The 25,414-nt window shown below is 41.8% G+C and overlaps 2 protein-coding genes across 3 annotated transcripts in view; one reads left to right on the top strand and one right to left on the bottom strand.

Moving 5' to 3' along the window:
* Window positions 1-419: 419 nt before the first annotated feature.
* Window positions 420-17,349, bottom strand: ZNF365 (zinc finger protein 365). 2 transcript variants are annotated; one of them, XM_014882325.2, is made up of 4 exons: window positions 16,499-17,335; window positions 7,350-7,530; window positions 5,328-5,365; window positions 420-2,848 (listed from the first exon to the last, which is right to left on the bottom strand). In XM_014882325.2, exons 1-4 carry the CDS (start codon window positions 17,221-17,223, stop codon window positions 2,602-2,604), a joined length of 1,191 nt encoding a protein of 396 aa, XP_014737811.1. In that variant the 5' UTR covers window positions 17,224-17,335; the 3' UTR covers window positions 420-2,601. The 2 variants fall into 2 exon arrangements, with proteins under 2 accessions (XP_014737811.1, XP_088024909.1); XM_088168783.1 differs by lacking the exon at window positions 420-2,848 and having other exon boundaries at window positions 5,127-6,420; window positions 16,499-17,349.
* Window positions 17,350-17,622: 273 nt separating this feature from the next.
* The window catches only part of RTKN2 (rhotekin 2), a 122,506-nt gene continuing 114,714 nt past the window's right edge, over window positions 17,623-25,414 (top strand). The window contains exon 1 of the mRNA XM_088168784.1: window positions 17,623-17,813. The gene's annotated coding sequence lies outside the window, so the exon portion shown is untranslated. The remainder of the gene's footprint in view (window positions 17,814-25,414) is intronic.

Consider the following 25,414-nt stretch of genomic DNA (forward strand, 5'->3'; position numbering starts at 1 on the left):
CAAGTCTAACCAGGGAGATACCCGATGAAATGATGGCTCTGCAACTGGAAGGGTGTGAGTGAGACACCATTACTGACATTCCTTGTCAGCCCCTCTACCCTTTATTTCCTTTGCCTGACCCTTCACTCTAATCCCCCATCCTCTGCCTTGGGCAGGTTATCTTACCCTGTGGGTCACCTCAAGAATGATTTTCAGGCACCATTACAGTAGAAGAGCAGCAGGTGACACATGTGAGCTGTGCAGGCAAGATGAAGTAGCTGTCTGCAGGTTAATTGCTGGGAAGGGTCACAACCCAACTTCACTGCCATGCTTTATCTGAGGGATAAAACAAAGTCCAAGCTGCTGCTGCTCAGCCTTTCCTATGCTTTTCCGAGGCTTTCTAAGAAACAATGTATTTGATAGAGTTAAATGACACAGTATCTGAGAAATATATCTTTATTATTAGAATGTTTATATTCTAAAAACTTTAACCTAGGTTTACAGTACAATTCAATTTCTTTCTAACTAACTAAAGTGGCATTTGTTTAGCAAGTAAGTGTAAATTAGGCTTTGAAAAATTTAAAAGCATGCAACTTCTCTTACTCTTTTCCTCTTCTTCCCCCAAAAGGATGACTTACAGTCAAGATTTTGGCATGATAAATAATAAAATAAACATCTCATTTGTGAACTAGTAGTTGCACTTAACTTTGGTGACTAACAGAGTAGACAGGCATTTAAAAATAAAAATATTCTTTCAGTATCAAGTGGCTAAAGAAATGAACTAATATATTTTACTTTGTTATCTTTCTAATGTTCACCTTTATTATCTTCAAAAAAGGTAATTTTTTCAGGTTTGTGGAAGGATGTGGGAAGCTACAGAAAAAAACTGAAGAATGCTTCAATTTTAGCTTGCCTATAAAAGTTGTTGTAACACATAATCTGACCCAAGCCCATGCAGCACAACGAACAACTCCTTTTCACCACACACAATGCCTAGCGTAAGGCCAAGTGTGGCCTTGTGACATAAATAAATATTGAAATATCATTACAACCTAAACACCTGAATTGGTTTTACACTGTGACTTTCTATTGAAACAGTGTTCAGAAACTTTTAAACATATATCTGATTGTTCCACATACACTATTTAAAATAAAAGTGGGGAATCATACTCTTTCTTCTCTCTACTACTTTCTGGGAGCTCTGTATACTGATAAACACATGACATCTGTAGTTACCTGATCCTAGCTGACTGATTGGTCATCTTCTGCTTTAAAAATATTGCAACTCTGGTGCTTATTGCAGCAGAAATCATACTAATACACTGTCTTTTAATACTCAGTTCTGCTTACAGACATACTTAAAAAAATGAAAAACATTTTTCACAAATCTTTGTACACATACTGTAAAAATCACCTTCCACATAAACAATTTACATCTGTTACGAGTGTTTAAAAAATAAATGACATAGACCTGTCTCACCTATCCTTTCTTTTTCTTGAGAAAACAAGAGATAAATCAGTAACATCATCAGGATGTTGATATCTGTAAACATGGCATAAGGATTCATGTTACCAAAATACTGCTCACATAAAAATTATCTTGATAAATAAATTCTCTGATAAATAAGGATCCTTTTAAGTGGCACAAAGTAGTGTAAACACATACATTCCTGTTCTGCAGTTATCTCTAAGTGCCTTGCACTTGGGTTCTCAGTTCAAAGTCACTGATCTCTCAGCCCTGTAAAGACTCTTCAGAGATAAAAATGCGAAGGATTTGAGTTATAATAATGGGCATTTGAGCCTCTCATGCCTGAGACCAAGCACAGACATTGAACACAATGCCATGCTGCTTTAGCCTGTCACTTGCTGCACCACAGCCGATAACCTGCTGCTGGCACTTGGCACTGAAATTCCTCCTCTGGCCCAGTTTGGCCTGTGCTTGTCAGGGTAGTTTCCAGTCTCCTTGCTAAGGGACACCTCAGAGGAGCTCAAACTTGAACTTGTACCAATAGACATGGCTGCTGGCAGGATCAAGTAGTTTAATGTATTTAATAAAAGATGGAAATGTGCTTATAGCCAAAAACCCAGGGTAGCAATCTACTGCTGTAAACAGCCTTCAAGCGACTTTGAGTAGTCCTTTTGCATCTAAATATGTCTGTTAGTCACTGATCTTACACACTGATTTTACTCCTACCTAAGCTGAAAGACTGAATATTTAGGTCTTGATTAAATGGATTCCTCTGAACTTCAGGAATAAAACAGATGGAAAATAAACTACCAGGCCACATGCTGCCACTAAAATAATTAAACACACAGCCACACAGTACTGCCCAGCAAGGTAAGTGCAATAATTTAAAATATGCTCTATAAATTACTAAATAAATAAATAAATACATTAATAAATAGAAAAACCTCCATGTAAACTGAATAAAATTTCACCTCCTTTATGGCGCCCAAAGAGGGAATGGTATAACTAAATAATATAAAACTTCCATATTCTATATATTATATCTGATATGTTTTGGCATGGCCAGATGGATTGGAAAAAGTAGGACGACTAACTTCATTCAATATTTGTTGATGAAGTCAAGTTCTTGTGTTGCTGGGTATTGCTCACTGTTCCTATAGCGGTTTGGCCTTTTTACCTGTCTTTGATTTTGCACTCACTTTCCTGGCAGAGTAGACTGGTTCATACTTATTTTGTGCTCTCCATATTTCTCTTGGGCAATCAACAGATTCATAGAAACATTTCACTGGCTGCAAGCTGGCTTTTTCATCCTTTGCTTTTTTCAACAAGATTCTTCCTTTTTGAAAGGAATGAGGTTTTGCATCAGGGATGTTATATGAAGTGTCTTGACTTCCTCGGCTCCTGAAATTAATAATAGTGATTATTAATAACTATTGTTCAGTCTTGCTATTATTCAGTCTTGCAAATTGAGTCCCCAAAATATCCCAAACCCTTACATTTTTGAAGACAAAAATAGTTTTGTTTTACAGAATAAGGTTGCATGCTAAAAACAGAGCTGCAAAATGAATTGCATTTCTCAGTATTCAAAAGCATTCCTCACAAAAATAATGCTTACGTGTGTTACTGGTGCACTCTTCATGTGTGTTCATCTACACTTTTATTTATATCTGGTGATCTGCAGGGATTTTAAAGATGCACATGTTCACATTCAATGTTCTGCAAAGAATGAACATCCCTTGCTCTTTGGAAGACCACACAGCACCAGTAGCAGTAGAAAGTAGGTGCAGGAACTGTAGGGACTTCTTTATGGAATCTCAGTGCTGCCCTGGACTGCACCTGGGCCCTAAGGAGCTGCTTCTACAAATGGCCAATAGCTCAGGAAACTCCATGCTCTGCCTCTGTGCTGACCACCCATGCAGGGAAATTTTAGCTTCCCTTTTAGGCTTTGATTTAAAACAGGAGAAGAAGAAAGGGGAATACAGAAACTGGTAGGGAAAAGGGCATGAAAGCTTTAAGACCCAAGTAAGCTGAATTCTTTGTTCTCTCTGTGATGATTCAAGCCCAGCAAGATTTGCAGAAATTGCTGAGTTCAGGTGAAGTGACAGCAAAGTGCCCAATGCTGCAAAGGCTGAACCATGCACTCTGCTTTGAAATATTACATCAAAACAGCAGTTCCACAGTTTAGCTAAGATAATTATATTCCCGTTTAACATAATCTTGAAATGTTTTGTAGCAGATACATGTAATGCAACATCAGAATTACGAACGTAAGGCAGCAGCTCATGTCTACCCAGCTCCTGTGACTGAAGTGCAGATGTGCTGATGTGCAAGTTGATGTCTTAAGGGATCCCATAGGCCTATTTTCCATAGCCTGTTATTTCTGAAAACCACATATCTGCAGTATTACTTCTTCTGGGAGTTAAATCATATTGCATACTTGACAAAGCCAGTTTTGGTTACTCATATGTGTACAGTGTAAACCCTCTCCTGCTCTTTAGGAAGATGAGAAGGGTGTCATGGAAGTCTGTATTTGTTGGTAGGAGGCAGTGAGAGCCATCTGACATTGTAGGAACTAAGCCTTACCTATGTTACAGCATTACCTGGTTGGCAGCTTTGTTAAGCAGATTTCACTAGGGGGAGGTTTAGGGGCATGAAGTGCTGTGCAGGTCCAAGCTGGAGCTTGCAGGCACTGTGTCATCCTGGCCTGGTGCAGGCCTGAGCTCTGACCACTTGCTGGGGTTTAGGAATGACCTGTGTAAATGTACAAGTGTTGGCCACTCCCGTTTACCATCAGTTCTTAGGTACTGTTTTTTACAGTCCATTACTTAGTTGTTGCTTTAAATGTGCAGTGTTCTGTTTTTCTCAGATGTTGTTATGTTGAAGAAGCTAAATCATTTATTCCCAAAGCATACATAGGCATTATTGCAGATGATGTTAGGTAGTCCTCTGCTGCACTGAATGAAGCTATTAAAACCAGAAGGTCAAGGTCTATATGATCTGAGTGGCTACCAAAAGGGGCTAAATTATATTTAAATCGAACGACTTTATGGTAGAGAAGATGGATGACTGTCCCCAGTTCACAGTCAGGATGAGAAAGCACCCAAGATGGAGGAAGATGCAGGTCACTGCATGTGAAATGCAAAGCTGCCAGCTCCAGATGTGGGAAATGCTTCTTCACTGAAAGCAGCAGCTCTGCAACATAAGTGACTGTAAGAGAGTCTGAACTCCTACTCACACACTAATCTGCTGTGTTATGGAGAATGACTTGTGGTAGTGCAATGGGAAAAAGTCCTAAACTTGTGTCCCCACAAGGAAAGGCTGCCCTGAAGAAGGGTGCACTGCCTGGCCATCACTTGGCCAAGCAGCACGTGATGCTCCAAACCACCTGCTGGGACTCATGACCAAATCATAAAGACATGCGAAATCAACCCTAATTAGTTCTGCTGCTCCCAGGACAGCTGCTTGAGTAACCTGAGATTATTAGTGCCCATGCTTTGTCAGGGCAATTGTTTGGTTATTTGATTGTTACTATCAGTCAGGAAATGACAACTGTTTCTCTCCTACCTATACAATGTTAAAGACATTTTCAACTGAAACTTGGACTGTGTTTACCAAAGAGATTCACCTCCTGTAGCTTTGCAATAGGCTATTATAGTGAATAGTGAGCAGGAAGGAGTCATTTGTTTAACAGAAAATTAGCATTCTTTATTTTCTTTAGACAATATCTGATTTTAGTTCAGTTTTAGCAGAAATCTGTTCTTCTTCAATTACATGACATAAATATAGACCACATGCAGGTCTATAAGGTAAAATGCAAAAGCAGGAATGCAAGCATGTAAACTTAGTGTATTTAAGTTTTCAAAAAAGGAGATATACATACAGGCATCTGGGTTTCTTATTTAATGAAGTGTCTGTAAACTGCAATGAAAACAAGATCAGGTTATTACTGTTATATTTTCAAGTAATTCGAGTACGAGGATAGAATATACACAATCTTTAAAATTGTATTTCCATTCTCATGTGCTGTTAAAACTAGAACATTCAGGAAAGAAAACAAAAAAAGCCACCTCTCTTACAGATTATTACTCTTCCATTTTATGAACCTATTTCTAAAAGTCATAATGTATGAGTTTTTAGTGGTTGGATTTTTCCCATTATTTTTATTATAAGTATAATCAAAATAAATTGCTAAAGAAGTGTAGGCTGAACAGAGATCTTTCACATTAAACAGTATGGATACAATGAGAAATAATTATTGTGTTCAAGAAAATTAATAAAGGCCAGTGGCTGAATAAGCTGTATGAAATTAACTTTCTCTCAGATCCTTTAATTTTTCAATGATATATTTCCTTTACACAAGTGGCTAGGAAACTCCAGCTACAAGCCCTTGGCTCTGCCAGATTTGCACTGAAGGGTGGAGAGCAAGGAGACAAGCATTTCTCTCCCCTCCTGCATATCCTGAGACCAGCTAGGGACAGCATAGCTTTAATGCCAGCTCAAATTTGCATGACTTCATTTTTTACAGCAGTTTGGTTCACTGTGCGGAAACACTTTGTCTAGTCCCTCTTTTGGTGGGGGTCAGAAAAGGTGTTTAATGCCAGCTCAGCTTAAATCGATTTTAATACTAAACAGGTTCTTTGTATTGATCTCTCATCAGAGCTTCTATACTGAGCCTTTGAATATCATTAAATGAAGTCTTTGAGACAAGCAAGTCAGATTTGGCATCTGAAAATTATTATGTTCTTGTAAATGTTCCTTCTGTCCCTGGTATTGTCCACACTCCACAGATGGATTTTTGCCCAGCCTGACTTTGCTTGCGTCTGTCTTGGTTGGAGTCTGGAGCCATATCATGGTGTACTTTTCTATACCTCCTGAAGCTCAGGATGGTCAATATTTGGATGGATGACCTTAGAGGAATGCTGAAGTCACCCAGAAAGCAGGGCAGGTGCCCTCTCCAAGGGACACTGCTGAACCTGACATCATGATAAACACATGCAGAGCAAGAGACACGATTTAATATTGAGGCCCATCTGTACGGTGCCCCATAATCTTCTCACAGATACTGTTTGAGATGTCTGCACTGGATTTCAGCTCATCTACAATTATTCAGGTCTTATTTAAAGCTTGTTGTCTTCCAAGTAGCTCTGGGAACCTTTCCTTTCCACCACTGCATACCTATTCAGTGCTGTACATGATCAAATGCCTTCTTCTCACATCCCAAGGTGAGCAACTACTTAGCACAGGCAGCACAGGGTATTCAATTAAACTGAAATGTCCCTTGGAAGTCCTGTGCCTAAAACTTGTCATATAAATGTAATGCATTGTAGGAAAATACTGAGTTTAGGTATTAAAAATGAGTGCTTTTAAAGAAATAATATATTTTAAAAAGTAATATTCTTGGATTTCTAATCCATGGGGCACAGGCCTGTGGGAATTGATTTACCATTTCTAAGAGTCCCATGATAGGTAACTAGTACAAGCAAGATGATTTGCCAGTAAGCTGATATATCACCTATAGGATCTATGTCCTTCCTGAAAATCTTTAGGCATCCCAAAAAGACTGCCAACACATTAAAAAAAGTGTTTACGGCAAAGGCAGCAGTAGCAATAGCCAAAGTTGGAAAAAGATTTAAATATCTTTCAAATATTTCATTACACGCTGCTCTCCCTTTACCAAGTTTGGCTATTGCTACTCTTACGCTCTCTGCTCCTTGTATGCTCTCTCCTCATGTAAAGTGGCAGTTTAAAACACAAATAAAACACACATAAAGAAACATTTCACAAATGCATATCTGCTTGCAGTAGCAATTACCCTGAGCCAATGAGCCTATCCATATTCAAACTCCAATACTCTGGCTTCAGGGGGAGGGTGACAGTAAAAGGAAGGACTCTGCTGGCTTACCATGCGCTTGTTGACGTCGGTGTGGTTGCACACCATCTGCTGGTTTTGGTAATATTCTAGCTGCCTTTCTGCCACATCCACGCGCTGCAACAGGTTCTCAATGAAGTGTTGGAGCCTGGCTTTCCCCCGCACTTCTTTTTCGGCTGCTTCTTCCAGGAAGTGGTTGAAAGTAACAACTTCTCTGCAAGATGGAAACATTGCAAAGAGACCACATTTAGGTAACAGCAGGTCTCTGGTCTCACCCTTGGCAAAAATTACTGGTGCTTCTCCAGTTTGTCATGGTGATAGCCTGTGGAGGCTAATTACTGTCCTTCACCACTATCAAAAGATTTCAACTTTTTTGTGGACAAAGTGAAGATCTGGAAACCTGAATGCGGAATTTAAGCTTATGGGCAGTGGGTTTGGTGTGGGGGTTTTTCACATTATTTGGTGTCTTGGAAATAGTCTTTAGTGGTCCACAGGGTAGAAATGTCATGAAGCATCACCTCTCAAGGTATCTGGAGACAGCTATATCTGCTTTCTCTTTTTTTACTTAACCATGAGAATATCAGCTCTGAAACATGAAGAGAAACAGATGAACTCCCAAATTTATCTTTTCATTTCATCACAATGTAACAACAGTCGCTTAATGTTGCTGCTGGGGTGGTTCCTAACTCAAAAGAGCTACTGGGGCCCTTAAACTTCATTTTGGCTGCAATCCTACAAGTATGTCAAGTGTGGTGTTATGACCTGGAGCCAGAGGGAGCATGGGGAATTTAACATAATCTACAGATTATAGACCAAGGAGTGTATGTGTGGGAAGAGCAAGTTTTAGGTAAGGAGTTTAGGAATGTGCCTTGTGTAGTTACACAACTGGAAGGAACAGACAGCACCAGTGACTGTGAAAGCTCCCAGCTCTGTACTGAGACACTGCTCATTTCTAAGTTCTCTGCATACTTACTATCAGTAATCAAGACACTATTTGGACCTCCAATATCAGAGGACTATTTGGGTGGAGTAAGTTTGGTTATAGATTGAAGCATGTATTACAAAAGAAGACAAATCCAAGCATGTAGGACTTCCCTGGTTAAATGCCTGGATAAATATTTTTTACTCTGCCAATGAAGCCATGTTAATTTTTGCTTTGTACAAAATGGGTGAGTTGAGGGAACCAGTGCTTGCCAAATGAGAAAGGGCATGATTTCTCAGTAGAAATACATTGCCTGAGGAAATAGCATTTTAAGTAGAAACAATGAAACAGTTTGTGGCAGAAATAACCTTTCAAAGCTTAGCTTGTTTACAACAAATCCAAAGTTTCTCTGCATTTTGTTGTTTTAACTCAGCCCAATTGTAGTTAACTGGTTTAATGTAATACAGTTGTTTCAACAGTGAGCTGCTCTGTGCTAACAGTCAGGCACAAGTGGTCAGCCATGGAAATTCACCACCCAGGATTCAGGCTGTGCCTGCCTGCTCTATACTATAGCAGAGGTCTACTTGCATGGCTTAATGGTAGGAATGAGGTAAAAAACAAGCACATATTGTTTGGACAAAGAACATAGATGAATATTAGTTTATATTAACTCACCCACAAAATCTGGCTTAAGAAATAGAGAGGTAACTTCTTTGTTAAGCTCAGCTAATCCATTTCATTTCAAGGCTCTGAACAGTTTAGTCATTATTAGCTTGCCCGGAGCAACAACCTGATACTAAAGAGCCACTGAGGAATGCTTAGGGAGAAGCCAATCTAAACTCATTAAGGTAAATTTTAGGGCTTTATTGTCACCGAACTGTAACTTCATTGATTTCATGATGGTTTTAGGTTAACGAAGGAGCAACCTGAAGCCCTTACCGTTTCATCAGGGTCCTCTTTTAAAGGCAACAGGGAGCTCAAAAGGACAGCAACTCAGCAGATTGGCTCCAAATTCCTTTCCTTTCGGGTAAGGAAGAGCTGTGCATAGCCTGGCAGGCTGCTGACCCTCCAGTGGGAAGGTGGGAGAGCAGGGAGCTGCCAGCCTGGAACACCATGAGAATGTCCCTCTCAGAGACACAGTCAGCTTCTTAGTTTTGCTGTTATACAAACGTGAGTAACTGGCACTTTTTTAAAAGGGTGATAGTTTCAAGAATGCTAACATTTTTAATTGTCTCAGCAAAGGTAATTAATAAGAATTCATTAATTGCTTGTTCTATGGCACGAATAATCACCAACAGATTGTCCTTTCCTACAAATATTGCATTAATATGCCATAAGGAGGCCATGGGGAAGCAGTGTTTTATTCAGGAAGATCTAGATGACTATCAAGAAGAGAAGAGACTCATAATGTCAATAAATACTTTAGTATTGTCTTTGCTTTCTACACTAAAGATAACTTGGCATCCTACACGCCATTATTTGTAGGAACTGTTTTTAGCAGCAGTAGTAGCATATCCATAACTTCTCTCTGTTTAGCTGCCTCAGTACAGCCTATGAACTTCTAATAACTTTAATATAAAAATTTTCCTTTGGGCTGAAATGCACTCTAATTCCCTTTGGAAAGACAGGAGCCAGAACACACCCACGCATTAGGGCTCTGTTACACACCTTGCACTGATAAGCAGTACTTCTGTTAGTTCAGCTACTATCTTTATTTCCACTTCATTCTCATCTCTCAGAAGAACAAGATCAAGCCCTGAGGAATGACTGCTAATAGGTCTCTCTACTTGCTCCAACACTTCTTCCTCAGAGAGCTCACTCCATACCTCAGCAATGCCTTGGCTACCTAAAGGGAGCTCCCAGAAGAATTTTTACCTTCCTCCCACTGTGAACAATAGGGAAATGGTTCAAAGAACTCATGTAACTTCCTGCAGCTGCTGTTTATCTGTCTAATTGCCTTTCTTGTCCCTCGTAGTTTGCCCAGACTTTTTCTTAGCCATACTGATTACCCTCTCCCTTCAATTTTATTTCTGGATATCTGTGATGATTTTTTGCTTATGTTCTTTATTTTACTTTCAATTTATTTCTCCAGACCTCTGCCAACTTTATGAGGATTATGTGACAGGATTTGTCTTTCACTCTCTATTCTTATGCTTGTGGAAAGATGGATGTTCACAGAGGTCTGACACTGCTCTTCATGAAATCAGAGGGAAGCTGAAACCACGAATATTGTGGGGCTCACTTGGTAGAGGCATAAACCAGAGCATGGGCCCACTGGGCTCTGTGTCCTGACAGCACAGCCTTGTCAGCAGCGTTTACCTGAAACAGAAGTAATTTTGTTAAAGCCTGGCTCAGACCTGAGGTGCTGCCCTTTCTAACTAGAGGTCTCTGCTACCCTGCACTGACTATTCTACATCTGGAGCACTTCTGTTATATTGAGAAAAAGTTACATGGAGTTATTAACTCCCCATGAGAACTCCTCTGCTCTCAGCATCATCTCTTTACCACTCTGCTTTGCTCCTCTGCCCAGCAGACTCCTGCTCCCTTTCACCCAGCTCAGCACCCTGGCACTTGCTTATAGGGGTAAGCAACAGATCCTGACATTACATTTTTTAAGTGGTGTAGATGATGGTCAGTGCACCCTAAATCTCTTAAATTTCTGTAATCTCATCTGTTCATAGTTTACTATACCAATACTAAGGTATACTGCATGCAAAATGTTTACAGAGCTGTGACTGGGCAGCCGGGAGAAAGAAAGGTAGGTTTCTTACTTTGTCTTGGGGGGTGCTCCTGTCAGATGAAACCTTTCAGGAAGGGAGAATTGCTCCTGCTGCCCAGAGAGCAGGGGTGTATTGCCAGCAGCAGGGTGAGGCGAGTGAGAGGGAAAAACAAGGAGGATGCAACCTGGGAGGTGTCCAAGAGGACCAAGAGATACCTGTACTGCCAGAGTGTCTGAAAGGAGCCCTTCGAGGAGTCCAGGGAAAATTTATTGCAGCACAGCAGGCACCTAAGGGGTGTTCAGCTGAAAAAACAAGTGCAGGGGGAAGAACTCACCCTAAGTAAAAAAGACTTGCTGCCAAACCTCTTATTTTAATCTGACTCTGCCAGAGAGTTAACCTGTTACAGTAAACTAGACTTACATAGTTTGGCATTTTGCATCCCAACTGCAGCCTAGCCCAAAAACTTCTTTATGGAGGCTGTTACCATGAAACAACTTGAGAGGTGGTAAAGAAAGTTATAAACCACAGGCTGACTAGGTGACATTTATTCTTCTGCCTTTACCACTAGATTATTCAGTGCTCCTTTAGGATGAGCGAGCTGCAGCTCTTGTTTACTGGAGCATTTGCCAGCACAGAGATCCTAGGATATGCTTAGTATTTGTATGACTTTCAGCAGCTAAGCATGTGATGCACTGAGTATATGCAGAGGGTGGGACAACTCCAGCTCCTTAACACCTGACAAGAAGGGCTAATGAGTTCTCACACTGCAACTAAGCCCTCCCACGGATGCATAGCACTGGCCCCAGGACTGTGCACAGCAACACTGACACCTGCAGCTGCTCTGTAGGTGGAGATAGGCATGAGGCTCCATGCAGATTTTGCATCCAATATCAAATCACTTTAGAGAATCACATTTAGCATAATAACTGCCTAAAATCAATAGAAAACTAAACACATTATTTTATCTGAAGGTGGGAAAATTCCTACCACAGTAAATAGTAAAGTGAATTATCAAAATATTTAATATGTCTATTCATTAAGTATTAATGCCACTGACCATATCCATCACTCAACTGGTGTTTTTGCCTGAAGGCTGCTGTTATTCATTAGGTTGTGGTTTCACATTGCCACACCACTAAAAGCACATCTAATTTAAGAGATTCACACCTCCTCTCTCAGAAAGTTATTGCACCATTCAGTGGGCTGTGTTCTAGATCTGAGCCCTGAATTTACTGGGGTGATACTGAAGATTTTAAGCTTTATGTCATAGAGCCATTCTGTGGGACAGTCATGCTAAGCTTAAGCCTGTGCAGATGCATGGTGGGGAGTAATCTCTTGAGTAGGAAGATGAAACAAAACATGAAAGAGGGAGCAGGATTACCTAAAACTGAGGGTGGAAGAACAACGTGTAATTGTAGTTGTACTCTGCTTAAAGCAAATCAAAACTGTTTTCTTGTACAATTGAAATCCCTGTTTTAAGGAAAGCTGTTTTAAAGAACAAATTGCAGTGATCTCTAAAAGCCAGTTCTTAATGCCATTGTCAAGATGTTATCTGCACAGATAATTTCATTAATTGCAAACTTAAGGTGAAGCCACAGGCAAGAATAACTACTGCCCACAACAGCTATTCTGAAAAAATCCTTATATTCCAGGCTATGTCAGAGCAGAGGCAGGACCAGTCTCAAAACAACTGCATTAGACTGGTTACAGTAATTACTGTCAGAGATTTGCCAAGGTACAGCATTAATGATCTTACTCTATTAGAAGACAGAGAAACTCTTTAAGTTACCACTGAAGGTAGATTCCAGCCAAAGACCATCACTTCAAATGTTTACCCTGTTCAGACTTACTGAAAATCAAACTCTACCAGTTTCAATTTTCTTACGTAACATCCAGAAACAAGCCTCTCAGTGTCCTCTAGTAGTTAGGTTCATAGCTATTTTTTGTTTCAATGGTTTTCTTGATACCTTATTCAACAAAATCTTGCGCCCTTTGGGCATGCTTCTGTGTTAAGATCACAGTACTCACTCTGAGTTGCATTCTCCTTCATCAAACATTGAATAATCTATTTCAGGGCACATTTTCTAATTAAATAATTCCTTTGCTCAGCAGCTCTGTGCTTAGAGTAATACTATTTCAACTATGTATTTGTATAGTCAGTGTTGTACCTCCAGCTGTCCTGTAACTCCTCAACATAGTTCACCTCCAGGAGGGCTTCACACCAGTATCACAGCACATACCTGCATGCATATTGGCACTGCCATTCATGTAAGGAAACAAAAAGAAAAATTAACTAAAAAAGGTATCTTTACTTCATTGGTGTCCTTGTTGGACTGATAAAGGCCTTATTTAAAACAAACAAAAAATAATCAACTGACAACCCCACTGATCCTACAAGCTCTTCAAATGTGCAGCTCTCTTCCTGATGATGGCTTAAACCAACACTCCGATGTTTCACAGAAGGTGTTTTCTTTTTTTCTGCTGCTAAGAGAAAAAGATTTGCAGCTACAGTAGCTCAATACCAATGCTAATTTTAGGAAAAGTTATCCATATTTACAAAATTGCTTATGGAAAAAAAATCCAAAGAAACTGATGAAAGTATTTATTTCTGAAGGTCAGCAAGTATCAAAGCAGTCCCTTAAGGGATGCCTTTGACTTTCCACAACCTGCAGTGAGAACTGCTTCTACAATTTCCATTAAGCAGTCTTGTTTGGCTTTCTAATCAACTGGACTTCTTCCAGAAATCATAACCAAAGTTGATATCCTCTTTTTTTGAAGGACAATGTCTTTTTAGTACACCAAGTAAGTTTTGAACACACGAAGGATTGAATATATAGACAGGTCTCAGAGTTTACCAATGGCCTATGAGAAAGCCAGAAAAGTGTTACTGTTGTTACCGAAGTCATGAACATCCTTTTTTCTCTCCTCTACTGCAGCACATCACCTAGTGCCTCTCTGCTGCTGGAGCAAAGCTGACTGTCCCAGGCATTTTTAGAGAATAAAATCTGAAAAGCTGCTCTAGAACTATCTAGAACTATCTTACAAAGCATTTTTATACCTACCTTTCTTCTCAATTTACCTTTCTTCTCAATTTGCTAATTATACAATGGCCTTTCAATTGGAAAGCCAAAGAGTGCATTTTTCTATGGCACTATCCCTTGTTATCCCCCAAGATGGGAAATGCAGGAACCATCTACATGAGAAAAAACCCAACACACTTCCAGTTTTTCCTAAGTGAATTCAACCTATTCTTTCACCCTGCTTTCCCTCCCAGTGTCCTCAGAGTAACTTCAGAGGCAATGCTGTGGGACTGGGCTCAGATGCAGGCAATAATATACTCTGACCCCCTTCCTCCCCTCTTGGTATTCTGGGCTGATATTCTTCCATCCTACCCACTACCATGCATTATGCACATTTACCTTTAGAAATTAACACACTACTGTGTAAGAGCTGTTCACTCGTTCCTATTGCTTCTCTTGCTTCAAAGTCTTTTTGTTGAAAGTGGAAGCAAGACCTTAAAGAGCAATACCTTGTACTCTGTGAAGTCTCTTGCCTCTTTTGGTTCTTACTAACCAAGTAATCTTCAGCCTTCCCTGTAACATCAACTTAAGAGGTACTTCATCATCTGTTTATACATTCACCTTCCTCCTTTCAAGACTAGAATTCTAACAGCAATCATCTGAGCTCCTTCCCCTTCCTGAGCCTGGCAATGTCCTAGTGTGAAGGACAATGTTTTCCCACTTCTCCTCATTCTGTATTCAGTCTTTTCTGGCCACAGAACACCAGCCTGATAGTGCTGGTAAGTAGTCTGCCAAAGAACAAGTGGCCTCTTCCTTGTTCCTTTTCCTAATGCAGTTAAAAATCACAACTTTAGCTGTCTTTTTCTTTACAAATATCAGTGTCCTTTGCCAACCTCCCATATCACACCCATTCTTTCTACCCAGATAACTCAATTCCTCTTTTCCCACGTCTCTTCTTCTTCTACACCATAGCAGAACTTTGGGTTTGTTCCACTGAATGGTTTCTTTCTCCCAACAGTCATGTTTTTCCTTTTGAGATCCTAGTCTTGATTTTTAAAAACACATTCTTTAGTTTAGGGGTAAGATTCATGCCACTTAACTTGAGATATCTGAAATTCTGCATCTAGCCTAAGACAGCTGCTTATCTGAGGTCTTCTGGTAGTCTGCAGAAGGAAGAAAGACCTTCACAGAGCAATCTCTCCCCCTCTAAGATACTTTTCTAGAAGAAATAGAATGACTAATACTGTGAAGGAGCCCAAGAGGGTGGTCTGGCTAGATGGGAATGCCAAAACTGCTTGAAACTATGTTATCTTCATGGCTTCCTTCCAGCATAGTTTCAGATCAGCCTCAGTTACACTACTATCTTCAGCTTCACCTTGAGTCCTTCAATCTTGTGTTGCATGAGGATCACCTGATATTTTAAAAGCAGAGCTTCTGTTGAATACCCCTTCAAGGAAGATCTCAGAGGCTCAAATCCCACCACCTTAATGTATCCCCTCTTCTGGAAAATCTAGAGCTCTGCTTCAAGATAAATGGCTCCTACTGATGTGGAAGCCATCCTCATCTTTTCTTTCTTGTTCTTAGACTACAGGAAGGAATGATGAAAGCCCTCCAAACTTCCTACACTGAACGCCTACACCACCTTCCTTATTTCTTGTAAGATCAGTGTCATGGCAACTGCCACTTCTCATCTTTCCTTTGTAAGCTGATGAATTGGTTTAGAGGCACACCATTACCACGGGTCTTTATTTCCATTTCTCTAAAAGAAGTTGTGTTTCTCTGAAAAGCCTGAAAGGTTTCAGCAAGTGCTGAATAAACGAAGTAGCTCATGTATAAATTATATATCAGCTATCACTACATTTTTAATGGATGCATCATGAACGTATTTTTAAATGGCTTAGGTTAATCAGAACTCTGGCATCTGCTCCCCAGTCCCATATAAGTGATTCCTGTTCCACTGTTCTGTGTCCATCTAAAACACTAGACATGAACTACTTGGACATGGCCTTTTCAACACTGCCTCCAGTAAAGCCTCGTTGATGCACAGGAGACTATCACACTCCACAGGCAGCCTGCTGACCACGGTGAGATAGCTTAAGGGAAAAGGTGCTATTTGGTATTCTCGCATACTTCATCCAGACTTATCCACCCATATCTTCTTAAAAAGACAATGCATTAGAGGTGCCAGTGTAAATCAGACTACATGCTGATGAGAGCTTCTACTTGTTCCTATCCCCATGAAACCAGAGGCACAACACAGGCATTAGAAAGTGTAGAAGTTAGTCACTGGGGAGCCAAGTATGAAAGCCACCTGCTAAGGGAGCTGTCCACTGCCTTGCAGGGGACATGGTCACATGGGCTACAACTCTAGAAATACCGCGATCTGAAGCTGGTGAGCTCCAGGCCCTTTCATAATCAGCAAGCAATTGAGCCATTCCCTCTCTTCTCCCCCAAAGGCTGTCACTCACGCAGGAGCTGGCCAGCCCTCGCCAAGACATCGGCTCTCGCCTCCCCACTTACTCCTCTTTCCGGTGGAGCTCCTCCTCGGACTCGCTGAGCCGCTGCTTCAGGGCTGCGATCATCTCCACCGCCACATCCACCTGCCTGCTCAAGGCCCGCTCTCGCCGCTGCACCTCCTGCTTCTTCTGGGACAGCTGCACGAACGCTGCCCGCACCTCCAGCAGCTCCGCCGTCTTTTGGGACAGCTCTTTGGTAAGCTTGTCGATCCGCTTCTCTATCGTTTTGTCCACGGCCTCTACCATCCTGTTAAACTTTTCTCTGACGTGTGCCTCGAAGGAGACTTTGGAATCAGTGGCCGGGAGGCCGGGTTTGGAAACCTCGCTGAGAGACTCAGCCGACACATATTTGGCCAGGAAGGAGCCGGGCCGTTCCGCTGCCAGCTCCCGCGGCTGCTCGCCCTTCCCGCTCCCGCAGGACGCACTGCCCAAGTTCAGGTAGGGCCCCGCGGGATGCGCGGCAGAGCAGCCGGGGCTCCCCGGGCTGCCCTGGGCTGCGGGCTCCGGCGGAGATACCAGCTCCGTGTCGTTCAGGGGGGAGAACAGGCTGCTCCTGGCCAGGAGGCTGCTTTCCTGGAAGCTGTGGCTGTACTCCAGGTGCACCCGCAGCGAGGAGAGGCTCCGGAACCTGGTGTGGTCGCCGCAGCGCGGGCAGCGGAAGGGGAGGCTGACGCTGCCGAGCGGCTCCGGCCAGGGGTGCCCGCCTTCATCCCGGGCTGTCTGTTGCATTCCTCGCCCGGAGGGAACAGCCTACGTCCGCGCCCCACGGGAAACTTGGAAAACTTTTCCGGCGATTCCTCAGGGATACCGCGCCATCTCCGCCCGGCGGCCGGGGACGCGCCCACCGGCGCGGCGCTCCAGCCGCACGACCCCGTCGGCTCCGCTCGCCTCGGCGCGGCTCCGCTCGCCTCGGCTGCCGCCCGGGCCTTGCGGGACCGGAGCAGCGCTGGGCCCCGGCTCGGCGTGGGCCTCGGCAACCAGCAAGGTCGCCGCACTCACCCGACTTGTTGCTGGCGGCGGCAGTGGGGCGGCGTTTTCAGCAGAGCCGTAAATCAGCCCGCGGGGCGGGGCGGGCGGGGCGAGGATACGGAGCGGAGACCGGCGCGGACGCGGAGCCGCGTGCGGGGATGCGGAGGGGCGGGGATGCCCGGCGGGGGATGCTGCAGGCTGGCCTGGGTGTCAGCAGCCGACGGGGGCACGATCTCGGGGCCGGAGTCGCTCCTCTCCCCGGAGTGACCTCCTCCTGATATGCCTGCCGAGCCGCGCCTAGCCGAGGGGGGTTCGCGGGGCTTTGCGGGTCCTGTCAACACAGCAAAGCAGTGAGTGAGCTGCGCGGGGTGTGTTGAGGTGTTGGTGAAGGATAACGCAATTTAAAGAACTTAAGCAGCAAGACAGGACTGGCACATGCAAATAAGTATAGTCTGGCCTTGGCTTTCGGGGAATATAATTATCTGTGTGACTTTAAAACTGTTTTTTAAAGTCGGAAAGTTGTATGGGTTTTTTGTTTGTTTGCTTAGGGTTTTTTTTTTTTTAATATGACCCCAATTAAGTCTCAGTATTTAGGGAGGGGAAGCAGTAATTTAGAATATGACGAATGGATGAATCTATGGATGTCATAGATATCCATATGGATGTCATCCATATGGATGTTCTGTAGACATATAGAACAGTTTGGGTTGACCTTCAAAGGCCTTCTGGTCCAATCCGCCTGCAATAAGCAGAAATATATTCAACTAGATAAGGCTGTCCAACCTGACCTTGAATGTTTTCAAGGATGGGGTATCCACAACATCTCTGCAAACCTGTGCCAGTGTTTCATTGCTCTCATTGCATAAAATTTCTTCCTTTGCCTGGTCTAAATATACTCTGGGTCTAGACCCATGTGATTGATGTTAGAGAACCTTGCCAATGATGTTAGAATACCCTGTCCTCTGCACAGGGAGATGTGCTTCTAAACTTTTCTTATGCCACAGATATGTGTCCATTTTATAAATTTTTTCAAAACATGATCAAGGCTGATTGTAGAGTAGCAGCCTTTTTGAGGTAATAGTGAAATGTTGCTCTTCCTAAATCTAATCTATGAGGCCATACTGGTAATATGCTGCAGATTTTTTTTTTATTATTCTGTGTGAGTTCTGCAGTAAAGTTTAATTCTGTACTAATAAGTCTGTTCCTTGAGTGCAATATACAGGCAGAGTCTTAAACACTGAGAAAATTGGAGCACATTGATAGATACCTTTGATGTGATTAAGATATTCCCTGTAAATTATTTACCAGATGATACATGGAAGGAAGTTACTCAAACTGCTTTTCAGAGCTTCAGGTAATCTCTGAAGTGTGTGGGCTACCATCCAGGCCGCAACATTTTGCATGAGTTAGTTGTCCTTTATTCCCTTTCCTAAATGTGGTGATTTGCTCTTCTTTTGTCATCAAACAGTACCAAAACCCAGAAAAAAGGTCAGGAGAGAATAGCTTTGAACCATGTTTGCCTCCAGATTTGGGACTCCTGACTGTTTCTTTTTAGGAGGCCAACATTGACAGAATGTAACCATGTTTTGGTTCCCACTTTCTTGGCTGTTGTCCTCTACTGTACATTACCTCTCCCTGTTGTGCCCATTGCCTTCCTACCTCTTCCATATCACAGGTACTCAGTGCCAATGCTCCAAGGTACAGAAGAATGCTATACAAGTACGGTGAACTTAGCATGATGGTGTGATAATTGATAAAAGGTTCGTGTTAATCACAGAAGTATTGGGGTTTGTATAAACCAGAATACTAAGCTCTGAAGTGAAACATGGACACTAGATAAAAGAAAATATATGATTAAATCATTCTGTTTTAAATCACCTATGTTATGTTATGTTATGTTATGTTATGTTATGTTATGTTTTCCAAATAAGTTGTATCGGCTACCAGCTTGCAAAATCAGACTTCCCGATAGCCTTTCCTGCCTTTGTCTGATCAATGCTGCCTATCTCAAGGACCAGACTTCCAGAACTTCTCTGGTGGTTATCTGCAAGGACCAGATGGTTATCTGTGAAACTGACTATCGCTGGAGATTTTGTGAATTGGGATAAGGATGTTTATTCGACCACCACTGCTTACCTGGCAAAATTATGACAGCAAAACCCCAAAAATTATCGATTACAACGAGAAACCATAGTATAAAAAGAGGCTGCAAACCAAGGTTTGAACATGGAGTGAGCGGTGACCCCTCACATTCCCCATTGCTGCTTGCTCAGTCTATATCAAAAAAAGCAATCCAAATTTTGCTGAATATCGAGACTTTTCTCATTTATAACAATGGGAAGCTTCGTCCACATTTAGAAGAGGTGACACCCACCTGCCCTCTCCAGCTGACACTAATGAGAGCCCTCATGGTCTTAAGGAACAGAAAATGTTGATGACTTTGAAGGAGCCCATTGTCCTACAGCATAAGTGATATAGTTTTGTCCAGTTAGATCTGAAATCAGACAGCCATTTAGCCCCAGCAATTCTTCTTTCAAGATTTCTCAGGGTTTACTTGCATTCCAAGCATTTGTTTTGCTGGATTGGGATCCAGTTCTTCATGTGTTCAGTTTTCAATTCCTGATGCTACCATTTGGGTGTTCAGTTCAGTCATTCTCCCAGCATTTGGATAGGAACAGACTCCCTTTAATATACCAGTAACTGTGTATTTTATAGCAGACAATGTGCATCAGCCATTATAAGTCTGAGCTCTATCCTCTGTGATTTAAATCTGGAGTGGGTAGAATCTACCCCTATCACTTACACAAAGTCCAAATTGACACAGCCATAACGTAGCACTCTCTGAAATTCTGCCAGCTGCTGGGGAGGTGTTATCAGGTTTATTTGTATATGTCTCTCTCTTTCAAGATCTTTTTAAACACTTTGCAGTATAATTTCCAGAAGGATAAAAGTTACTTAAATGAAAACAGCATGTACCAGCCTGTTTATTGCTGCAAGGAAGGTAGAATATTCACAGTATTCAGCCTTTTTTCAGGTAGTGCTCTGTAGCTGTTTTACAGAGTCCCATCTGACCTTAAAATAGGTTAAAGCTTCCTTAAAGCTGATGATTCCACTTTACTGAAGGTAGATAGAAAAGGTAGTATTATAAAATTGGGGCTTTTTTCAAGCATTACTGTACTTGCTTATCTTTTGATATTTTATTCTTCCTATTCTAAAGGAGGAACATAGGTGACTCAGTTTTGTTTTCACTTGCCTTTCAGGCTCTTAATGCTGACGTGTTTGTGGGAGCCTTTTTTATGTGGTGTAGAACTGGATTCACTATGATCACTTTGGCTACATTCAGCAGCCTCTGATTTCCTTGTGTGTGTACTGGTTTGCTTTGAAAAGGGGTGTCAGAAATTTTTGCCTCTCCCCTTCACACCCATGCTTCCCACACAGGTCTTCGTGGCATGATCTAGTTTATAGGAGACATGAATTTTCACAGAGCTACTTTTGGGGAAGTTTGCCTGAACTATATATGGTTATATAAAAACACACAGCTGCACATTCGTTACCACTGGATACAGATAGGATTGGAAGTTTGGCTCTGGCCCTGTCCCCTCATGCTCTAAAGCTGTGCCTGAAATAGGTATGCCTATTCAGCTCAGTTAATTTGTATGCTGGGAAGTGCTGTGTTTTTCTTTGTGTTTGAGTGTGAACCACAGATGCACATAACTTGAGCAGCTGAAACTTACCTGCATTTAATACTTGCCATCTTCCTGTTCATTGAGAGAAAGAAAGGAGTAGTAAAATCTAAGGAAAGACCTTAAAAACTTGAAGTATTTAAGTGACTTATGTGCAGTGGTACCTTAGATGAGGATTCATGTTACCTCTGCATGCAGATATTTTCAGGAATCATCAAAGATACAGCAATGTTAATTTTGCTGCCACTGGCACTCATACCCACACAGTAGGAAAGAGGTTTTTGGTGGTGCAGTTTAGCATACTGATTGAATAGCACTCTGCCTGCAGGGACAGTGAAGAGAAGGATGAAAACATGAATGTATGCATTGAGTTTCTGACTGTTGGTGCTGGTTAGTTGTTGCCTTCTCCTCCTTTTGAGGGGGACTTAAATCTGAATGTCAGTCTTCAGTCTTTTGAAATCATACATGAAGTCAAGTCTGTGTTATCAAATGAGTTGTCACAGCATCAAGAGAGGCGCCATGCTGCAAGACTGCCCTTGGTCCTGCAGCAGCTTATCCTGCCTGGTTTGCAATCAGCTTCCAGCCTTCCTGCAGACTCTCCAAACTCATTATTGCCTCGATAGGAAACCCCTGGCTGGAGCTGACTCCAGAAAGTTGTTGAGCTTTCCTCTTCTCCACCCATACTGCTGTATGATTTTGTGGGAAAATAGAGAATAAAGGGTTCTCTTATGGATTGATTTGCATCATTTAGTGAGAGTTCTCAGGTGTGATATGGCTGTGGGCATATTTTCCAAAAGACAGGAGAAGATGGGCTGTGGGGAGAATTGTCAGCAGTAGATATGGCTGCAACTTCTACCATTTTGATTTTTCTTCCAAAAGAGTGACTTCAATTCGTTAAGAGGATAAAGAAAATGTAACTAATACCTCTTGAGAGGAAAAGCTGGAGGGGCTTGCCTTCCAGCCAAGTGACTCTTTCTTGTGCTTATTTTGAAAGGGAAGAGGAACATACCAAGTTTCTAAGTGCTTCTTCTACAGAGGTCGAAAGTCAAAGCTCTGAGTTGTAATATTCATGAGAATAAACTGGAGCCTTTTAATAATGCCATTTTGCTCCAGCTCCTCGTGTGAACAGCCACAGCGTAGAAGCACCTCTGTCTACAGCACTGGGGCTGTCAGGTCTGTGGGACCAGTTACTTGTCCAGGACAAGTAATAGCAACTGGAGAGGGTCAGGACATCACTGACAGCAGCAAGGAACAAACTTATCATGGATCTCTGAAAATAATGTTTTATATGGCTGCAACAAACTGGCCTGATGTAAGCAGGATCCCTGCAGCACATGAATTTCTGTCCAGGATTATATGTGGGATTAGCTACCAGCTTGCTGTTCCCAAATCTTTTTCAAAATGAGATGTAATCTGCAGGAGAAAGGGGTCATTTGTTTTTGAAAGAAGCTGCCCCAGTCAAAAAAAGAGACTGAAAAATTGCAAAAAGTATGTCAGAATATCTTTAAAGAAAGATTTCTCCCTATGGCAAAGCCTTTTCCTCATTGGGACTTATAAAAATATAGACATTTTCTCCAAAGAAAAGAAAAGCACAAAACCTGCCATCAAAGCAGAATTTCAAGCTATTTCATTCAGACAGCATTCTTTCTGCAATGGGCACTGCATGGTAAGGAATATTGCATTTACAAGTTCATGTCACATGCCTTCCACATTTGAGGAACTATGTGCAAAATAAACCACACTGATTTCTTGACTGAAAATAGTGCCCAAAGTGGCTAAAAAAAGTCTGAGAATTGCCACTTATAGTCAAGTAGCTGACTCGGTGCTTAGTCCTATGTGCTTGGGTGTTAAAAGTTCTTAATTCACATAAAAAGAGACGTAAAAAGAACAGTGTTAAGGTGTGGTGGCAAATTCAGTCCTCTGCAATATTGCAGCATGTGGGAGAGCAGTTCCAAGCCCTGTGGGAAGCAATAGGGCTGGGCTTCCCCTTTCTGCTGCATCCCTGGCCTCTGTGCCAGGACTCCAGGAGTTCAGTGATCACTGAGAGACAAAAAAGTCACATGGTCCAAGAAATAAAAGGTCATGTAAAGGTCAAAGATCACAAATCCAAAGGTCACCTGGGGGTCAAAGGTCACAACAGGGAAATGTAATGTAGAGGTCGCAGGTCAAAGTCATGCAGAGATCAAAGGTTACAAAAGTGCTGATGCTAAATGTCATTACAGAGGTCAAAGGTCACAAGAAAGGAGAAGCATCACTATTATCAAGGGGTCATAGGTAACAAAAAGCCAAAGGTCATTGAAAAAGTTAAAGATCGTCCAGAGCTAAAAGCTCATCAAAAATCTCAAAGGACATTTGGGCCCAAAGGTTTAGCACACAGGTGCCAAATGAGAGACAAGAGGTTTGTTTTCTTAGATCCAATTCCTAAAAACCCCTTCTTGAACTTTTGGGCACAGTTCATCAGGAGCGTGGCTCAGGCCCTCAGGTACCATGATAACCTGAGCATCACACCTCATCCAAGACAGCCAGGGACTAGGAAGCATGTTCCTGCCTCTCAGCTCTGTGCCTCGAAATCCTGGAGAGGAAAGCCCTGCCAGCTTTGAGGCTGTTCTCCTCCAAGGGGCACTCAGGAAACCCAAGGAAGCAAGTGCTTTTCCCTCGAGTCACCCTCCTGCCTCGTCCTGCTCGTGTTGGAGGCTGGTGGCCCTTCGTAGTATGTGCTACACCAGGATGCCCAACACAGCAGCAGCTGGGCAGATGCTGAGATTACCCCAAAGCTATTCCACTTTTTGTCAGAAATTACTAGAAATTGTCTCATGGATGAGGATTCTGTAGCTTTAAGATCAAAATACGTTGCAGATGGCAATCTATTATTAAAGGTAAGATATTTTTGGGGGGGGAGCACTTTCTTATATGACTGATATTAAAGCCCAAGTAATGGAAGAGAAGAATCCACAGCTAATCACATTTCAGTTTTAGTTTATTTGAAAACATTACCTATTCCCATATTCATTCCCATAATGCTATCACATAGTCTGAAATGGATTTGGGATCAACAGGAAGTGACAGCACAAGCAAAGTTGTTTCCACACAGCATCTGGCCATAAAAACAAATCAATTCAATTGCACAAGGCCCACAGTTCTTCCATCAGTGGTCTTTCTGGAAATTAAAATATCAATATGAATGATAATAGATTTTTGCAAAATGATGTGTCCACTGAAGTTTCAATAGCCACTAAAGAACAATTGCCAAGTACTGGCTGGAATGAAAAATTGGAAAAACAGAACCTCAGAAGGTGTTTCTGGTCCTTTCAACTAAAATTAAATTTAATTTCAAATTTCAATTCAATTTCAAACGTCCTTTAGGCATTTTCTGTATTCAGATAAGAATTTTTAAATAATGAAGAAAATACCATTAAATTTCCTATGTAGTATCCATACTAATATGAATCAGAATTATTTGATTTACTTTTCGTATATAAAATCTCAAATTCATGTGCATTCATATAGCCAGGAACTTCAATGCCACTGAGAATTTGCCATATTGCTTCTGGTTCCTACTGGCACGGGCTGCTTTGTCTTTGCTGTCACATACCAATAATTGTAACATATGATTTTTAAGGACCCCTGCATTTGGGGCACTTTTCTACATAGAATAATGCAGTAACTCAGAAGGAACACAAAGGAAAAGTATACTGAAAGATACCCAGACCGTGAAGCATACAGTACACAGCAGTTCTTTCAAAAGGATGAAAACCAAAACGAAACAAGAGGAAGGGAGTAAAATGTCAGTTTGGGCAATAAAAGGTGCTTTATTCTCTGGTTACTATTATACAATGGTAATAAATTCAAACCAACAGGGACATCTTAGCTTGGATTCAGAAGAATACTGACAAAACTTAGAATGCGACAAACTTTTCTGTAGCTTGAGTGTAGTCATTTTTATTCCCTGAGAAAACTTGGCTCTGCAGTTTTTCACATTGATGTCATATACTAAATGATTCTGTTATGAATGATGTTCTATTTTTCCCAATTTATCAAGCAACAAGATTAAATTTAATAGTAAGTTTTTAATAGTAACAAAATGATTACAATCAAAGTATTGGAGATGACAAAGTATTGGAGATGAAACAATCAAAGTGCATATATTTAAGAATATACAAAATTTGGCAGTAAGTAATTTAGTATAATTGAGGTTCGTATAAAGCATAAGCAAAACCGACCGGGGAGGGGCCCCCCTCCGACCGGGGATACGGGGAGTGGCTCGCCAT

Source organism: Sturnus vulgaris, chromosome 8 (genome assembly GCF_052056855.1).
Source record: "Sturnus vulgaris isolate bStuVul1 chromosome 8, bStuVul1.hap1, whole genome shotgun sequence".
NCBI classification, from domain to species: Eukaryota; Metazoa; Chordata; class Aves; order Passeriformes; family Sturnidae; genus Sturnus; species Sturnus vulgaris.